The sequence below is a fragment of the Simochromis diagramma genome, unplaced genomic scaffold, assembly GCF_900408965.1.
Source record: "Simochromis diagramma unplaced genomic scaffold, fSimDia1.1 OVJJ01000304.1, whole genome shotgun sequence".
Lineage (NCBI taxonomy): Eukaryota > Metazoa > Chordata > Actinopteri > Cichliformes > Cichlidae > Simochromis > Simochromis diagramma.
The window spans coordinates 19,527,836-19,546,881 of record NW_024387030.1 but is presented as its reverse complement, the minus strand read 5'-3'; the positions used below and the strand labels follow the sequence as shown (position 1 = coordinate 19,546,881).

The window sequence follows — 19,046 nt, the reverse complement described above, 5'->3', positions numbered from 1 at the left end:
TCTCACGAAGCAAAACCTGTGCTGGTGAGGACAGTAATCCTGAAATGGGTCAAATTCAGTCCATATGTAAAAGAACATGTGAACAGGTGACTATTTGCATAAGAACTTGACTGTCTGGGTTGTTGTTTTTTTTGATGACGCAGTCTCTTCTGTGTTTGTTTCTCCTGCTGCAGAGCTGTGATGTGTCACAGGAGGACCAACTTTCCACTTTGTTCTGCCAAAGCTGCTCAGCTGAGGAGGGGAAGAGAAACTCCAGCTACTGGCCTGAACATGAAAGACTTTCTCTTACTTCTTTTTTTCCTTTGCTTTAGAACGTGACAGCGCTCAAGACTGCGGCTGAAGCCTTGTGGATGTTTTACTGGGAAAGACGAGTGTGTCAGTCCGGGCTAAAGCTGCAGAAACTTCACACACTTCAAACTGTAGTTAACCTTTGCTCACAATCCTTCATTTGTCTCCAGGTTAACAGGAGACACTGAGGTTCACAACACAAACAAATTGAAGTTGCAGACACACACACAAAAAATGCTCAAAGAGGCACAAAAGAGCCATAGAAACACCAAAAGTGAGAACAGAGACATAAAATTACCACAAAGAGTCATCAAAAAAGATGAAGGACTGTAAAGATGATAGATGATACCAAAGTGAAGTGTTGGTGCAAAAAGACTCAAATGGACCATTGAGGAACACAAAGCACACATGACAAAGTAATGCAAAATAAACAATAAACTGCAAACAAATATGACAATGAGTACAAAAGACCCACAAAAAGACTAAAATGTGCCGCACAGGGGCACTGTGTCAAAAACCAGAATACAAAGTGATGCACAGTGAGTATGAACACACGTTAAATGACCACAAAAAGATGCAAATTGAGAGGCAAAGCAAGTAGATTTGTTTGAAGCAGATGCAAATATGAGGAAGGTGGGATTATATAAAGAGCTTTGAGAAACACGAAAGACTTCAGAACAAGAGTGAGTCATGTCAGCTGTGTGAGTGTTGTCTGAAATGACGGATAATAAAAAGGAAAAAGTCTCCTTCACTCTCCTCCTCTTACTCCAGTACCCCCGAAGGACTGAGGTTGTCTTTAATTTGTTTCTGTGTGGCTCCAATGTCAGATTTGGGTCAGCTGGAAAGCCTCGAACAATTTGAGACCTGTGAGAGCTGCTCCTGCTGCCACCTGCTGGACGACACAGGTATCACATCTGAATTTATTTCATCCTAAGGCAATCCTTCTAGTAGAAACAGATCAGCTTTGCCCCTTTGTTTTGATGATATGTTTGAGTTTCTTGTTCTGTTCCCTTTTTAAAAGTATGTCTGTAACAAAAAGCCATCTGAAATTGCCAAAGGCGAAAAAAAAAAAAAAAAAGACAGATTTAAGAAGAAAAAATTGAAGAAAAATATAATAAGAGATTGCTGCAACGCTTCATAGGTCGTTTTACATATTTAATTTATATTTCTGATGCGCGGCAGCTGTGTTTCTTGAATAAGCTGATTAATCTTTCCTCTGCAAAATAAATTAGACGAAACCCCGGTGCATGATGAATCAAGTCTCAGTTTAAGGACCTCGTAATTTACTTGTTGAGTATAACGTCTCAGTTCTGCTCTTTGATTAAATCCAAGCCTTGAGACTGGCTGACTCACTGCAGAGATACATTAAACCCTTTAAATTCTAAAGAGAGAGAGAAAGAGAGAACAGACATTTTTGCACAATTTTTAGCTGAGATAAATTAAAAATCAAGAAATGTAAATATATACAGTTTTTATGTCTTTTCTTACGTAAGCACAGTGTAATAGTGATCTACATTTCCCACATTTTTCATTTTATTAAAAAAAATTAAATATAAACTATTCACAAGCAACGTTATAATAAAGTGCACTGTGAGGGAAATAAATTCATAATAAATATTTTAAAAATAAAGATAAAAACAGAATATGGAAAAAAGTAATAAGTACGAAACGCACGAACGGAACTATGTCATAAAGAACGTTTCCACCCGGTCTGTACACACTGTGACACAAAGCACTTCCTCCATGCGTAGTTTTCGGTGAAATGAGCTCAGTTACGTGTTTTTAAGAGCTTTAACGCCAAAGTCTTTTATTGTAATAACGTGGCAGTGGGCTGTTGTGTTGTGTCCAGAATGGCGGCGGACGTGTCCAAACACTAGTGTGTAACACACCGGGAGTTTCCCTTCATTTGTAGCAGGTAGGAAAGTCGGCTTTAACAGCACGCGACACGATAACATTCACTACACAGCGATGAACGTGGAGCTACAGACCCCAGCGCCAAACCCCCCAAAAAATCCCTAAAACTCGTGTTTAGAGCTAAAACATGAATAATGGAGCGGTTTTGGAAGTGTTTTAATTTGGGGCCGAATTACAAAGTTGGATTAGGCAATTTATTAAACATCATCAGCTGTGTTCTCATATGCGTATGTATGTAGCAAATAAAGAAAGCTGTAGATAATATACATTTGCTATTGAGTCTTGTTATAGGAGACTGAATTGTAAGCAGTTTTACTTTGGTGTTTCAGAAAGAAGAGGTTTAGGATATATTAAAACAAAAACAACTTTGTATTTTCCCCAGTGAAGCTACACACAGACTGATAACACTGTGGTGTAGGAGCACTGTTATTGCTGCATAATTTAGAAGAATATTCACAATTATCTGTGAGTGGGAGAAACTGTTCCCACAAGTCTCCTTCCACATGAATAAACATGGGCACATTCAGACCGCTGTGGAACTGCTGGTTATTACACAGTTGTAGAAAAGCAGCTCTGTATTAGATTATAAAACCGATGAGTTGCAGGCACAGGTGGATCCCAGGACTTGCAGGGTTTTAACCACTGACAGGAAGTGAAAGACAAAGTTGCTGGATTTGCTGATCAGAGTTCTGTGTCTTTTTAATTATTCCATCTCATTAGGAACTCATCAGGAGCTTCCATGGAGGGTTTGGAGGAGAAACTCAAAGTTCTGTCCATCGCTAGGCGGTCCTGTCCGGAGGAACCCACCTACCTGCTGGATGTTGCCTTGCAGCCGAGTGGCCTTCTGGCGGTGTCCTGCTCCAACTTCACCATCCACCTGCACAACAAGGACACTTTGAAGCAAGTGGGAGAGTATCAAGGCCACAATGGGCGGCTCTGCGGGGTCACGTTTGGCCACACCTCCTCTGACCTCCTGTACTCCGGTTCTGCTGACGGGACGGTCCGCGTGTGGGACGTCCGCCACCCCGGGACGGAGGCAGCCCAGAAGTTTAAAAGCGATCCAGCGCACTGTTACTGCAGCTTCGACCTGAGCTGCAGTGACATGCTCCTGTGTGCCGGCACTGAGCAAGTGGACAGCGAGGACAGCTTCCTCATTTTCTGGGATTCCAGGAAACCGGCAGGTGGGCTTCTTGGGGTATACTCTGAGTCGCACAGCGATGACATCACACAGGTGTGCTTCCATCCCCGGGATAAGGACCGCCTGGCTTCGGGCTCCACAGATGGCCTTGTTAATGTTTTCGACCTCAGCCGGGGGGCGGAGGAGGATGCGCTGCTCGCCACCTGCAACAGCGACTCATCAGCGAGCTCAGTGTGCTGGTCCGGGGCCAACTACACCCAGCTGCTGTGCCTCAGCCACGATGAGGGGCTGCACCTGTGGGATTTGGGCCAGCTGGATACAGATGAGCCTCTCACCATCTTCAGCACCTCCGACGCTCGCAGTCTGACTCTACTGGCTGACGGGCGAGGCGTGGACTACCTGGTGGGGGGGCGGTGGCTAGAGGACACCCAAAAGCTGCTGGTGGTCGGCGGGAAGAACAACGGAGACCTCCACCTGATGGAGTGTGACGCCAGGGGTCTTCATCTGCTCAGGAGCCTAGAGGGTGGCCACGCCTCCACGGTGCGCTGCTTCCTGTGGGATGCAGCAGGGGAGGCGTTGTTCACCGGGGGGGAGGATGCACAGCTTCTGCTGTGGAAACCGGGTGGAGAGGAGCTCACACCAGGGAAAAGGGAGTCTATGAAGAGCGAGTCAGCTCTAAGACTCAAATCCAGACCTCATAAAAAACACGGCTACCACAGAGAAAAGAAGACGGCGTAGCCGAGGAACAAAGTGAACCTGACTGAAGCAGCCCTGTGTCCTACAATTTAAAGCAGCTCAGCTGCTGAGGACGATGTCAGTAAGCAGATGAAATGGTGTTCATCTTTGCCTCAGCTGTTGATAGATGCTGTTGTTTTTACTGTGCAGTTCTGTTTACAAGCAAAACATATTCTTGTGTGTCATAGCAGCCTGAATGTGGACCTTTTTAGTGTTTACAAAGAAACCAGCTTGCAGGAAAATTGTGACCAGGTGACTTTGAAAGGCAAATTGTATTTTAGTCTTTGATAAAGATCTGGTGGCCCCAGCTAACAAACAGGGCAAGTATTTTAATATGAAGAGAGCTGTGTGTGTTTAATAAAAACTTTGGCATGCTGTGTGACTGCACCACAACAATCAGTCTTTATAGTTATTATATTTGTAGCACGCAGGACTGTAGCATTTCTCTAGAAGCACATCTCAGTTTTTAGGCTACAATTGCTGTTCCAGCACATCACCAGCCACCATCCTGAGAGCTCTGGACAGCCTTAGTTCTCTTTGGCTGGACATTTTCCACTGATTGGTTTAGTGATTTATGTTCATTGAATCATAAAAGCAGCTTTTCATGTCTGTATTCTCACATTCATCTGTCCTGTGCCCTATGTGCTTGCTTACATCTGATGTTTTCCAGAAAATGACACAAAGCGGACGAGGAGACGTCACTGTTTGTTGGTATCATAATCGTATGCTGCTGGGATTCACATTCATTGCCACCCTTGCTCTTTTGTAGCTACTTGACAGGTGTCACTCATGTTTTAGACTAGAAATGATTTGTCAATTAATAGAATAGTTAATCAACCAAAAATGACTAGAATTTAAAACTAGCTCCAGTGTCAGCTCCTGACATGGTACTCTTGAGGACAGAGGACCCGCCCACCTGCTGTTTAAAATTTTCATTTGACTTAAAAGAAGAGGAGTTAAAACAGCTTGTTTGAGACAGATGAGAGAAATAAGCATTATTCAAACACTGGAATCATGCAAAGCTACTCAAGCAAAGTCGAGTATAAAAATCTGGAGCTGGAAATGAGCAGGAAGTGTCCAGTTTCTGTAAAAAAACAATGCATCAGATTTTCAGCTGTTTTTGATTCATTTTGCTGTATCGCAATCGATGGTTGGGCAATACAGGACTTTTTATGATTTCTCAGCTTTGAAATGCTGATGTGGGTGTTTGTTTTACATGGATCAATCAATGAATTTAAAAAAGAAGTAATAATCCGTAACCCTGCTTGGCATATTCTCACATTTACTACTACTAATAAACAGCATATCACTGCCAGTCTACTGACACTGAGCATTGACATGATTGAGTCTCTGGTTGATCAAACCCACAATGAGAGCTATTTAGGCCTACCCCCCAGTAAGGTCAGAAATGAGCAGAATAACTACAAGAAAAGTAAACTGTAGTAAAGTAAAGTTGCCCAGATTATCTTCCAACACCATTGTGGCACATATTTAACGGTTTCCATGGCAGAATACTGGTAAAAAGTGGCACAGATGTGGCGCAGTCAATAGTAAATAGGAGCCACCATGTGCAGGAATACGTCTCCAAACACAAGGATTCATCTCCAAGACAAGGACATCTTAAAAACAGTAAACTGTTTGTTATAAGTGAGGTTTAATTACACTGGTATTGTAAAGTTCCCCGATGACTGATTTCCACTAAGTACAATGAAACATACTATGCATTAAATCTTGTTACACTGTATAGTATGACATACTGACATCTTCCTCCTATATCCATTTTTACACTTTCTATCTTCTAGTTGCAATGATTCCTTCAGCTGGCCAGCTGTTATTACTGGATTACTTCCTGAAAGTCACCCGAGCTGCCCGGCAGTGTGATCACGCTGAGACTGCAGCTATCCTTCTCAAATGGCAGCAAGTGGAATAACTAGACTGGCAGTGCAAGTGTCTGTGTGTGTTTAATTCTAGCCAGTGGAGTCATGCGGTGAATCTCATTCACATTAGCGATCATTGCGGTGACTCAGGCTTCATCTTTGCATTCTTTTAACCATTCATTACTCTGTGAATTTTTTGCAGTGTGAAAACATCAGCTGAGTCATTACATTCTATTAGTAAATACAGACAGACAAAACAAAGACGAGTCTTTTTGGAGTCTCACTCTGGAAGCTAAATGATATTTACATGTAAAAGGAAAGAAAAAGCTATCCAAATTTGGTGTACCTAATGTACTCAGTTTCAGAGAGGACTTCACATCCTGTGTTTTACTATAAATGTTTGGTACCTTAATGTGAAGTTTTCACAGGACTCTGTGGAAACTAAGTACACCCTCACTGCTTCCACAGGATTTAAGAGGGTAAGTAGCAGCCACATGCTGCTGATAAGATGCACTCGATTAACTGATCATCAGAAAGCGTGAGCAGCCCTGTAACAGCAGAGGTTTTGGCGGTTTTGGGTGTGCATTAACATAATCCCACAATCTTCCCAGAAGTGGACATCACAGCAAATTCACCCCAGGGTCAGACTGTGCAACGTGAAGAGAAATGACAAAAACCCCCAAGAGCCACAGCTCAGAGTCTGCAGGCCCAGACAAGTTAAACGTTAAAGTTCATGACAGCACAATTAGCAAATACTGAACAAGTATGTCTTGTTTGCAAGGGTTGCTAGGAGAAAGCCTCTTCTCTCAAAACAGAACATGGCAGCGTGGCTAAAGTTTGTCAAGTTGCATCTGAACAAACCACAAGACTTCTGGAGCAACATCCTTTGGACAGACGAGAGGAGAGGGGAGATGTTTGGCCAAAATGTACACAGCCTTGTACCAGCATATCAGCACAAATGCTAATAATAAAGCACAGGGTGATGATCTGGGCTAGTTTTGCAGCTGCAGGACCCGTCCACCTTGCAGTCACCGACTCGACCACAACTTCCTCTGTACACAAAGTTTTCTTAAGTCAAATGTTAGGTCATCTGTCCAACAGATTGGCTGCAAGGGTATGGTCCAACAGGACAATAATTCCAAACACAGCAGCAGATCTACAACAGAATATCTGAAAAAGGAAAGCATCAAGCTGACTGAAATGCTGGACCTTAAATAGGCTCAGTATAAACGAATGCCCAATGAACTGAAACAACATTTTGAAGACGACTGGGTAAAATTCCTCTACAATGATGTGAAAGACTGATAAAGTCATTAAAGCCATAAAGAGCTATTTCTGTTAACATTGGTTCTACGAGCTACTCAGTCACAGGTTTTTTAAACGACTGCAAAGCCCCATGAACACTGACTTCTTCACGTCTGTATATATATAATTGCACAGAAAGGAGTAAACTTAAACTGCAGATATTACTGAAAGACAGTGATGGAGCCACACAGTTTTTATAGAGTGACCACAATGAGACCATTACTGAGAATGGAGTGATGGAGAAACATCATCTTTTCTTTTAAATATCTGTTTATATTCTTGATAAGTCACTGTATGCCTAACTGCTCATTTTTGGTCACTCACATGCTTATTTGTTCACTGATAACCAAATTGATATGACCCCTGACTGCTTAAAAAACATAATACAGAACTATTTCTAAAGTCATTCTTTTAAAATTGTTGATAAAGTCCATGATTCCTAATTTAGCAGTGTAGATGTGATGCTAACTTTGCTACAAACTAGGTTTTACTACTAAAACGTGTTGATATGGGAAATACAGCTGTAGAGAAATGGTTCCTCTAAGTTGTGTGAATGTAATTTTACTTCAGTTAGTATGAACAAGGCCTCTAGCAGGCTTCATTGTTACAGTGGCAAAACCAAAGTGTGGTTTCACTGGTCAATATGATGCAGTTTTGCTATTTCTGTAGTGACAATGGTGAGAAAACACTTCACTAGAGATTCTGCTGAGAATGCTCGCTGCCTAAGACATACCAAATCTTGTGGAGTTCTGAATGAAGCCAAAAAATAATAAAAAATCACAACCAACATTACACTCACCAAAGATACTCCTTGAAAACTATGAAACACCAGGGTGACTAAAAAATGCCAAAGGACTAGAAGAGAGGGAAATGATAACAAAACAGCAAACTCAAAGAGACGCAGCTAGAAGGATGAAAATGATGAGGAAGCAGATGAAAATAAATCACGAATAAGTCGCAGGAATCTCTCAAGAGATGCTGTGACTACATAAAATGAGGAAAAATGACACTAAAATTACGACTTAAAAAAGCAAAGCAACCACAGTCATAGAAAACAGCTATAGAAAAACACTAAGGGGTATGAAGTTTTTTTTTATTTTGTATGAAATGGGCGAAACCTTTATACACGGCCTACTGCCTCATAATTGTCCAAGCCAGTAATCCACACGTTAGATAAAACTACCCCCGGACACAGTGCGTTAATACTAATAATTATTGCTACTTACACGTTAATGCACCAGTAATTCAAATACATAAGATATAGCTAGGCCTATGTAGCACTTCAGTTGACACGTTTCCAGTATAGTGACTAATATGAATTATATGGTATATTGTTTTTTTTAATAAAAAATTATTTGTATAATTTGCTGTAAAGTTGGAGCAGAAACTATTTGCAAATGTGTTATTTTAAAAACCTATCAAGCGAGAGAAAACCAATACGTGAGCGAGTAAAGGAAACACCCATGCATGCCCTAGCATTAGCTATATAGCGCATTCACAGACCTATATATCAGTTATGTAACTCTCGCTGTGTTCCTCTCTAATTTCGGTTCTAGGGCCGAAATGCACTCGTCTTTCACACAGCACCGCCTCGGCTGTGAGGAGGTCTTCAAAAACACTTATAAATGTGCAATAAACGATTGGGCAGAACGAGCGTTAAAATGCGGATACATAGAAGCGAGGTGCAGGGCCGGGCCTCGGACAGGTTTAGCCTCATTCCAGCACGCTGCCTGGTGAAGCCTCCACACATACACACTGTACTTCGCTCTCTGCCTCGATCTTTTTCCTTGTCCCTTCTCCTCTACCTAACCGACGGATTCGGAGCCTCGTTTCTCCGTGTTGTGATTGACAGTTCTGGCTGTCCAATCACAATTGCGGACATCGCTCCCTGCAGCCAATCAGCTTTGTACGTGGTTCAGCTGCTCGTCCAGCATGCTACGCTGTGTCTCTGTTATGTGTGCCATGGTCTCAACCCAGCAGTGTTGACAATAGGGTGAAAGGAAACAGCCCCGGATCATAGACGAGCAAAGAAAACACCAAAATCCAGGGTTTTTGGGGAAGACGAGCGAGTGAATCAATAACAGGAATGTAAATGCGTTAACGTAATCGTTTGTGTGTATCGTAGGTGTATTTTGTAATTAATGGGAGTTTGAGGATTATTCAGTTGGAAGGAAGGCTACTCGTGGGTTTGGCTGTTTCAGGCCAAAGATTTTCCTGCTGCTCCGCCGCTGCTGGGGAAAGGCTGTTCTTACCGAACTGGAGGTAGCCTAACTAATAGCCCGATAGCTTTCCAAACATAGGATAACTCCTCGCCGCCGTCTCCGTTGCGAACCGCAGAGGATCAAGGTAAAGTACTACGATTGGAGGGCTACCAGCCACTTGGTCGGCTGCAGCTTGTCGGGCTCGGGTCGGGACTCGGGACGGTGTGTGTCTCCCAGCCTGGTCACTCTGTCAGTCTGTGAGCGCTAGCTAACGGTAGCAGCATTAGCACTGCCCCGTATTTACATCTGGGATGATGGGTGATCGCCCGAGCCCGCCCAGGTAACTCTATCTTATTAGCACACATTGGCTTTGATATAATCGCAGGTTTCATTCTTTTAATCAGCTTCTTGTGTTTCCTTTGACTGGTGGCGGGTCTTAAGCTAAGGCTACATGTTCAACTTGAGCTAACCCGCGATAACCGTTGCACTAACGTTAGCTAGCTACCAAAAATATAATTTTCTAAAGTAAAGCTTCAAAGCTTTGAAATGAAAGCCGCTTTATCTTCATGGCTATACTATCTTAGAGCTTTATGTGTTCTTTGGAGACGACTATCTAGCGTTCAATGCGGCTTTGTAACGGTTAGTCGGGATGCTAACACTGCTAGCTAGTTAACGCTAGTGAGGCTATCGCGCTGTCAAGTTTTGAATGCTGCGCTGCCTCCTCCTCCTCCTGCTGCTGCTGTCGCTGCCAGGCCCGATTTGCCCAAGCTAACGCCAGCTCTCCCGAACGGCTTCATTTTTAACCTTAGAGTTGATGGCCTACTTTGCTGCTCTAGCTGATAACAGCAGCAAATATGTGACATCAAATTGCACTGTACAGGAACTGGGGTTTATTGAGTTATTTGCTGTATGCAGCGGCCCACGGGCTGGTTCGCTCAAAGTAAATGCTGCTGTTTAATCCTCGTGAGTTGAAAAAGCCCCATGAACCCAGCATGAGACAAGTTTAGCTTTCCTGTCAAGTGAAGCCAACTGTCAAACGGTGTGGCGATAATCCTACATGAACTTTGACTGGCTGTGCACTAAGAGGCTGTTTCTGACAGGCTCGTACCTCTAAACTTGTCATCTTATATTTTCTTGCACAGACCACCATTGTTTCTACATGTTGAGTAATGTGTATAGAACCGTTAGGAGGGAGAGAGAGATCATCACCTCTAATAACAATGTAGTGACATTGTAGATGAGAGGTGGGAGCATGGTGATGAGTGGAATGCATCGGGCTAACTTTAAAGTATTATCGTACTACTCCTACTTTTGCTTTTATTTTGCCTAGTCTCTACATCCCCAGCCATTTATGGGAGGCCAGGTGTGGCCTTTCATATACTCATATTTGCACTGTCTGTGTTTTAGGAGGGTTTACTCCTGTTCCGTGACACATCTGGCTCACCTTTAAGGTTCTAGAGTTTAACCATGTTGTTAACAGGTCCAACCTTAACTCAGATAACTTAACATCCAAAGTCTTCTGTGTTTATGACAAGGCTGGTACATTAACTGCCTCCTCCTTATCAGCTCTGTGTGGTTTTGTGTGTGTGTGTGTGTGTGTGTGTGTGTGTGTGTGTGTGTGTTTGAAAGTTGCTGAGTTCATTTGTACTTAGATGTGTGAACAGCGCAATTCACCCATGAATGAATCACACCAATTAGACGGGCTGTCAGGTTGCAGCATTCAGCTGATAGTAGCAACAGGAGACTTTCGGAAGTATGAGGATTCAGTACAGTAAGGGATTCATACTGGTATTGTTAGTTCAATTTGTTAGCAATGTTTATTGGATGGATATGTAAAGTAACCTGTCTTCTTTATGTTGCTGTGACTTGCATGATACTTGCATGACTCTGGTTTTTGGGAGGCAATAAAAGCTGCAAAGCAGGATGAATTATTGGATTTAAGGGCATATCGTGTGTTTAACTTACACAAAGGACTGTTTGATATTGACTGCTTATATGTCGAACTGCACCATATATTTTCAGTTTTGTTGACTGATAAGATGACATTTACTGCTGGCAGTAAATATTGAAAAACGCTTAAAAAAATTTTTTTTACTTATTATAATGAACACTTATGTTTTCCTTAGCAAAAAAAGTAGAATAAATAACAATAAAAGTACATTAAATAAAACAGTCTGTGCATTTATAGATTTCTTTTGGTATGGATGAGCTGAAAAAATAATTTAATTAACAACCAAAAAGTGTCTTTGAGGATCTTTTTTCTGAAGCAAGTTATTATCAGAGTCATGTTATTGAGTGTTGGCCAGCCAAACCAAGACAGCTGTTGTTGTTGCATAAGGCTTTATTTATTTATGACTTTATTTATTTTTTATTTTCTACTACTTCTGTGATGTTTAATAAGCCGAATGTACTTCTAACAATGTAGATAATGATTTTGCAGGCCTATATCAAGGAAATGTTTTTATTATTATTTTTATTTCCATGAAATAAAAAGAAAAGCAGTTGGGCTGTACCAAAATATGACTCTTGTCGTATTATGAAAATTTTGGACACTGCAACCCTGTGAAAAACTAAGTACACAGCACAATCAATAGCTTGTGCAATCATTTAGCAGCAGTATGTTGAATGAATAGTTTTCTGTATGCCTTTATAAGTCTCTCACATCCCTTTGTAGGAATTTTTGTCCACTCTTCTTTAGAATGTTGTTTCAGTTCATTGAGGTTTGTGAACATTTGTTAATGCATACCTCTCTGTGATCAGGGTATGGTCTGCAATACCTTGATTCTGTTCTTATTCAGCTATAGTGTTGTAGATTTTCATGGTGTGCTTTGCACCATTACCCTGTTGCATGACCCAGTTTGGGTAAGCTTTAGCTGTCACACAGTCATGTTTGACTACAGAATACTAGTTCATGGTGGACCAGTTCAGATCCTGTGGCTGCAAGACAAGCTCAAATCATCACCCCTCTACCACCGTGCTTGACAGTTAGAATAAGGCACACAGCTGATATGCTGTGTTTGGTTTTCTCCAACCATCGTGCTGTGCTTTATGGCTAAACATCTCCACTCTGATCTCATCTGTCCAAAGGACGTTGTTTAAGAAGTTTTGTGGTTTGTTTTGATGCAACTCTACAAACCTGAGCCATGCTGTCTCGTTTTTCTTAGAGAGAAGAGGTTTTCTCCGGGCAACACTTTGAAACAAGCCATATTTGTTGAGTATCTTTTTTTTTTTAAATTGTACCTTCATGAACTTTAACATTTAACATGCTAATTGAGGCCTGTAGAGTCCAAAATGTAGCTCTTGTGATTTTTGCAAAAAACTCAAGACACCTCCACCCCATTGCTAGCACACACCCAAATCCTCAAGACCAGCAAACTGCTCAAACTTCTGCTTTTATTGAGGTGCTCACACTTGCTAATGATCAACAACCAACTGCATTTGATCAGCAGCATGTAGCTATTCTTAATTCCTTAGAAAGCAGTAAGTGTGTACTTAGTTTTTTATAGGACTGCATAGTATGTTTCAAGCTGGTATTCCTCTCATCCACAGCACTGCATTCCTGTACATATTTGTGTGTGCATTTTTGTTCCCTTACTCCAGCTCCTTTCTTTCGGCCTTGCCATTGCCTGTTTGTTGACTTCCTGTCGTACAGCAGCTCCCTCCCTCCTCTTCCTCCTTCCCTCCCTCCCTCCTCGTCCTCCCTTTCGGTTGGTCTCCCTGTTGCTTGCTATGCACCCCTCCTCTCTCCTTCCTCCTTGTTCTTTAATCCCACCCTCACCAAGCCTGTTTGGATGTCATCTGTTCTCTTATGTAAGAGGCATGGGAGGAGAATGGCTTTGGTGCTTGGGTGCCATACGCCTGACCAGGCGGCATAGTCTTGCTCTCCCTCGTGTGTTGTGTAGTGTTGTCGCCATTAGCTGCTTAGTGAGAGAGAACGATTGAACGTGAGGCACTGATGGTTGTACACAGGGATTCCAGTGGTCCTATCCACAGGTAAGAAAAGTAGTGTGGCTGTACAGTTTTTAGATTGTTCCGAATGCGACTAATCGCAATTTTGTCACTTTCAGTGGTGCTGCAGTGGAAAAGCACCAATTTGTACTGTTTACTTTTACCATTTGTGATGTAGCAGGTAGAAATTGAAATTAAGTCTTTGCCTTGTTTCTTTTTTATTTTATTTTATTTTTTGGAGCTGAATGATGCTCTTTGTCATCATAGCAGAGATTAAAACTTGTATTGCCTGAAATCATGAACACAAAGAGCTGGAAAGTCTCTTCATAATATTATGGTGGAATCTTGGAGCTGATATGGACCACCCTTGCCCACGCCAAAAAACCCCCAAAACAGAGCAAGAATATTAAAATGTAATATTATATATTACTAGTAAAGCGCTGTACAAATACAGGCCATTTACCATTTGCCATTATAAAAGACAGCTGTAAGTGCTGATTTAACCATTTATAAGAGTAAAACTTGATTATCCAAGAGGTGTCAAAGAGTACGTACGTCAGAGCTAGTCCACTTTCAGACATTAGCCGGGGATTATCGCTGAGTGCAGGTGATTTTTAGACGCCTCAGCCTTGCTTTGTCCGGTATCTGTAAGGCTCTGTACCCACAGCAACAGCACAGAGAACAAGTTGCAAGGTGTCAATTTGCAAGGTTTTTTGTCATGTTTATACTGTAGGGTATGTCAGCCTTGTGATAAAGCCGACATACTTTTTAGGCTCACATTTGAATAGTTTTGAAAGGCAAAACTATGGCAGGAAATCTTTCAACAGAGAAAAAACAAACAAACAAACCAAGTCTATCGTGTGTTGTCCTCGACCATAGTATTTTTGTTTTTAAAGCAGAATTTTAAGTTTGTTAGCTGCCAGGCTGACTGATGCTAACCAACCACAGGAGAGATCAGTGTTTAGCTGGAGGTATTTTCCAAGCTGATGCCAAACAGAAGGCATTCACACAGCTGGATCATTAACTGCTGAGTGACAATGAAAGTGAAGACCGTGAATAGTACTGACAGATGACTCTCTTGTCATATAATTGGTGTTGTCATTTGTGAATCTGTGTATCCTGTTTGGCGTACAGTCATGACTTACATGACTGCACGCCAAACATTGAATTGTTACAATACTAGAATTTTATTTTACTGCCTGCTTGCTACCATTCTCTCTCTCTCTCTCTCTCTCTCTCTCTCTCTCTCTCTCTCTCTCGTTCATATATATATATATATATATATATATATATATATATATATATATATATATATATATATAAAAATATATATAAAAATATATAAATTTTAAAATAAAGATTTGAGCAATGGTCTGCAGAAAATATATTCATGTACAGCCTTGTTTATTACTTGTGTTTCTGGTGACTTCTGATGCATCATATTTCTGTTGCTTAAAGTTTATGAGCTTTGATTAAACTGTACTTGATTATGGACTCAAACAACTACATAGTTGATCCTGTTGTGCTTCTTTGTCAGTCTTTATGAGAATGATTGTGGAGGTTTGTTAGCGATATTGTTCATATGCGTACCTCATGGTGAGGGGAGGGGCTTTGTGCCTGATTAGCCTCAGTGGTGCTGTGTGAAGTTGTGTGTCAACTAGAGCAAGTGTTGCATCAGTACTGTTGTAAATGAATATCTACTCCAATGGTTTCTTGTATCTTATCTGGTAGATTGTTTTTTTTTTTTTTTTCTGGTTGACAAGTCTACTTATACACTCACTCAGAAATAATGAATATGACACGACTATCTTTGACCAGACCATCAAAGTCTGGCTTCATGTCTGATGCATGCAGCACAGTGGACAGATGTTTAGCCGTCCCTTGGGATCTATTATGTGCTGTAGTTCGTCATAGAAAAAGCTTGTTTGTCTCTGTAAGTGAGCTGTTGAGGCTTTTGTTTTCCTTTTAGAATGTTGTGCGCTGCACTGAGTTAGCTCAGGGTAGTTCTGTCTATATTAAACCTATGTGCTAGTGCTAATTTGTTGTAGTTGTGCAAAACGTCTGGCTTGAAGCAGGGTCTCCATCTGCATTCAAATGATAAACAATGATAATAGATATTTGAAAGTTTACCTGGAAGATTGTGATGATTATCACTGACAGCTGTCTTTGGATCTATTTGCCATATTTTTAAAGTAAGACCTTACAGTCTGTTGCGATTTTCAATTGCAAAACTATATATATATTTTTAAAAAAGAACAAAGTAGTTTCGCATTACAACTTGAAAAGGGGAAAAACTGATTGCTCAATAGCAAGTTCTTTTATAGCTCGTTAAAACTTTTTTCATGGTTAAACTTGAGGCTTTGCCATTTGAAAATCTCCAGAACTTTTAATTGTCATCCTAGATTGACTGATTTTTGAATTTGGAAGCCCATGTCCTTGGGAGGACTCTGCCTTTTCTCCTGCTGACTGGCTCATTGTAATGTAAACAAACATATAGTCAGTCTGTAATGACAGTATGCTGTAAATGTGTACAAACTGTCCTAAACACTGACATCTTCAATCTAATGCTTAGCAGAAAGATGAGAGGACTGTGGTTTTGAGGCTGTTTTACCATATCTTCTTATATTCACAGTTGGCACTCTTGATTTTTATCTTCTTCTTCTTGTAGTTATATTGCATCAGTGCTGACAGTTTCATCACAGAGAACCACAGATGTACATGTTGCTTGTCTACAGTCATTATAACTACTATAGATTCTTTACTATGATGGACAGTAAGCGGTGCATCCTCAGGGAGCTTTTGAAAGGCTTCGACTATCCATATGAATGATGTGTGTATGTACGTGTTTGTACTGAAGTCCAAGCCTGTAGTAACTCTCCTTGCTCTGTTGTATACAAGGCTTGGTGGGCATGTTGTATGACAGCCTTTTGACTTTGACAGAACATTTGCTGCCAGCACAGACCGCAGCCTGCAGCATCTCATTCATGTCTTATTATATAAGGATTTTTGTTAGCACTCTAATTTATGTCCTCTCAGCCACCCCATGCCATCCAGGTCAGTTAGTGATCAGGCTCTTTGTCCTCTCCTGAAATCAGAGTCCAGTTAGCTTCCTAATGTCCTGAATAAACTAAAAATATTAGCCTCATGCTAACTAGCAGAGGCCAGTTTTGTTGTGGCTTGTGGTTGATATTGAGCTTTGTATTTTTCCCATGTACAGTACTGTTGCAAGAAGGAAGTGGGAGTACTAATGAAATATGGTCAGTTAAAGCCAAACACACTCACATCTGACTAAATAGTTGTACTTTTCACATCTTTGATTAAATTAATTTCTATCTTTGTCTACGGGCTGAATTCCTGAGTTTCATAACTCAAAGAACAAGCTTTAACAGCAACAACCTCTATCCTGTGATTACTTATTACTAGTGGTGCAACGGATCAAAAATCTCACGGTTCGGATTGGATCATGGTTTTAAGTCACGGATTGGATCAATTTTCGGATCACCAAAAAAAATAAATAAGACAAAAAATTAACATTTACTTATTGAAGTCTTTTTTGCCTGTTCAAAACATTCAACTCAAGACTCATTCCATGCAATTATTAAAAAAAAAATTATGGTACAATATAGGGCAGTGTAGGGCTTTGTATCTACCACTCAATTCAATTCAATTTAATTTATAAAGCGCCAAATCACAAAAACAGTCGCCTCAAGGCGCTTTATATTGTAAGGTAGACCCTACAATAATACATACCGCTCATTATATCGCACTCCGCTGTGATATAATGAGCTGTCACGGTCACGTAGCTTTCCGTTGCCCTGGAGGTCTGCCCATTTGTAGTAGTTAGGGCAACAGAAGATGCCTGGGACGGTTCAGCCATAACTTTAAACTGTTCCTGCTCGTACATGCTTGAAACGATCTTGCCACTAAAGTGGACGCGCAACGGGATATCATAGCGTGGCTCAAGCACGTTCATCATAGTTTAAACCCCTTGTTTTGCACAACGGAATACGGCCTCCTGTCTGCAGCTAAACACCCCAGTAGCTTTTGTAATGACTTTAGCCCGGTCGGACTGGGCAGTAAAGGGCTGCTTAAATACCGCAATTTCCTCTGCTCCTCCACTTGGACGGCTAGTGCTGGCCATAACTATCGCTTGACAGACCCACCACGCACACCATACACATACTTTTTTTTCTTCTTTTTCGAATCTTCGGATCACGTGCGTTCCGAACCGTGGAGTGGGATCGGTTCGGATTACGGATCAACCGTGATCCGTTGCACCACTACTTATTACACTGGCGCAACAACGTTGAATCGTTTTTCTTCCAAAAAAATGTTTTTCCTGGATGTCTTGAGTGGTCCTTTTTAAGTCATGCTATAATACATGTAATTGGTCAGGGCCCAAAAGATGAGTTCATGACTTCATGCTCCTTCTAAGGTTATTTGAAACTTGTTGTGATTGGTTGTGATGGTTCACATGTTGTCAGGATTCACACTTTATGGGGACACTGTGACAACTCAGGCTTCTAATCACTGTGTTTCCTTTAATTTAGGTTAAGATTAAGATCAGAACACAGTTCAGTTCACAGAAGTTGAGAAACTTTTCTATGCAACCGGGATGTTGTGTTTTGGTGTCTCTGTTCCTTCATTGGTATCTGAAGCAGAGTCTGCCAGCGTCCCCCTGGATGACCTGGAAGAAGGAGGGTTTATTTGAGCTTTTTGGTTATTTTGCACCAGAAAGCATCATGTTGCAAGAACTTAAAAAATGGATCATGTCTTTAGTTTTTGGCCGAATTTGAATCATTGTCAGTTTTACAGTTTTCTTCTCAGCCTCTGCCAGAGCAGCACATTTTTTGAAACTATTGGTTTTTCTTCGGACATTCCAGGCTGTCCATGCGCGCATTTGTTTTTTTTAAATGGATGTTTCATTGGTTTTGTTTTTATTTTTATAGGTTGTTAGCGAACAACCTGAACAACTGAATTGGCTAGTACACCAGCCTAACTGACACTAATGAAAATCTTAGCATGTTAGCTTGGTGTATGTATGAATATTTACTTGTTTGCAGAGTTAGGGTATCGTGCTTATATCAAAGGATGACAGCAGATCTTTGAGCAGTGTGCATCATAGATGCTAATGTAACCAGAGGACCACAAAAACAGGGTTAGTTTGCAGATGTGAAACTTTGAGAAAAAGTTTAGCCCCATAAGAGGTTTAAAAAAAAAAAAAAAAAAAAAATATATATATATATAACATCACCACACCCACATTTGTGGCCACCCTACAGATCTGTACCTCTGACAGCCAAAAACAAATCCTGAGTGTGCTCTTCCAAACATGTGCTCCTGGGTGTGGTGCAGAAAAGTAGTCTCAAGTGTGACTTCTGCTGCGGCTTGTTTTTGTTGCTTGAGAAGTTAGTTTGTTAGATTCTTTTTTTAATTGTTATTTTAACATGCAATCAGCAGCCAGCACACACAGCAGTTGACATTTCCTCAGCTTCCTCCGACTGTGTCAATAGCTCGCAGCTGCAGAACCAGCTCCATTGTTGTCGGTGCCGCTGTGTATGTGTGTGTGTGTGTGGGTTTTGTGTGTGTGTTTTTTTTTTTTTTTTTTTTAAAAGTCGTGTGTGTGTTTGAGATACTTTG

General features: G+C 41.1%; 2 protein-coding genes across 4 annotated transcripts in view; both read left to right on the top strand.

Moving 5' to 3' along the window:
- The first annotated feature begins 1,998 nt into the window (after positions 1-1,998).
- Positions 1,999-5,587, top strand: wdr89 (WD repeat domain 89). The gene is made up of 2 exons (XM_040041865.1): positions 1,999-2,203; positions 2,923-5,587. Exon 2 carries the CDS (start codon positions 2,942-2,944, stop codon positions 4,076-4,078), a length of 1,137 nt encoding a protein of 378 aa, XP_039897799.1. The 5' UTR covers positions 1,999-2,203; positions 2,923-2,941; the 3' UTR covers positions 4,079-5,587.
- Positions 5,588-9,192: 3,605 nt separating this feature from the next.
- The window catches only part of ppp2r5eb (protein phosphatase 2, regulatory subunit B', epsilon), a 48,160-nt gene continuing 38,306 nt past the window's right edge, over positions 9,193-19,046 (top strand). The window contains exon 1 of one of the 3 annotated variants that reach the window (XM_040041863.1): positions 9,193-9,603. Coding sequence is in view for 2 of the 3 variants with exons in the window: in XM_040041861.1 (XP_039897795.1) it covers positions 13,414-13,451 (38 nt within the window). In the remaining variant the exon portion in view is untranslated. The other 2 variants (XM_040041862.1, XM_040041861.1) reach the window with 2 other exon arrangements.

What these genes read in the sequence shown, in the direction of transcription:
- wdr89 (XM_040041865.1), top strand. Translation starts at nt 2,942, where the DNA reads ATGGAGGGTTTGGAGGAGAAACTCAAAGTTCTGTCCATCGCTAGGCGG.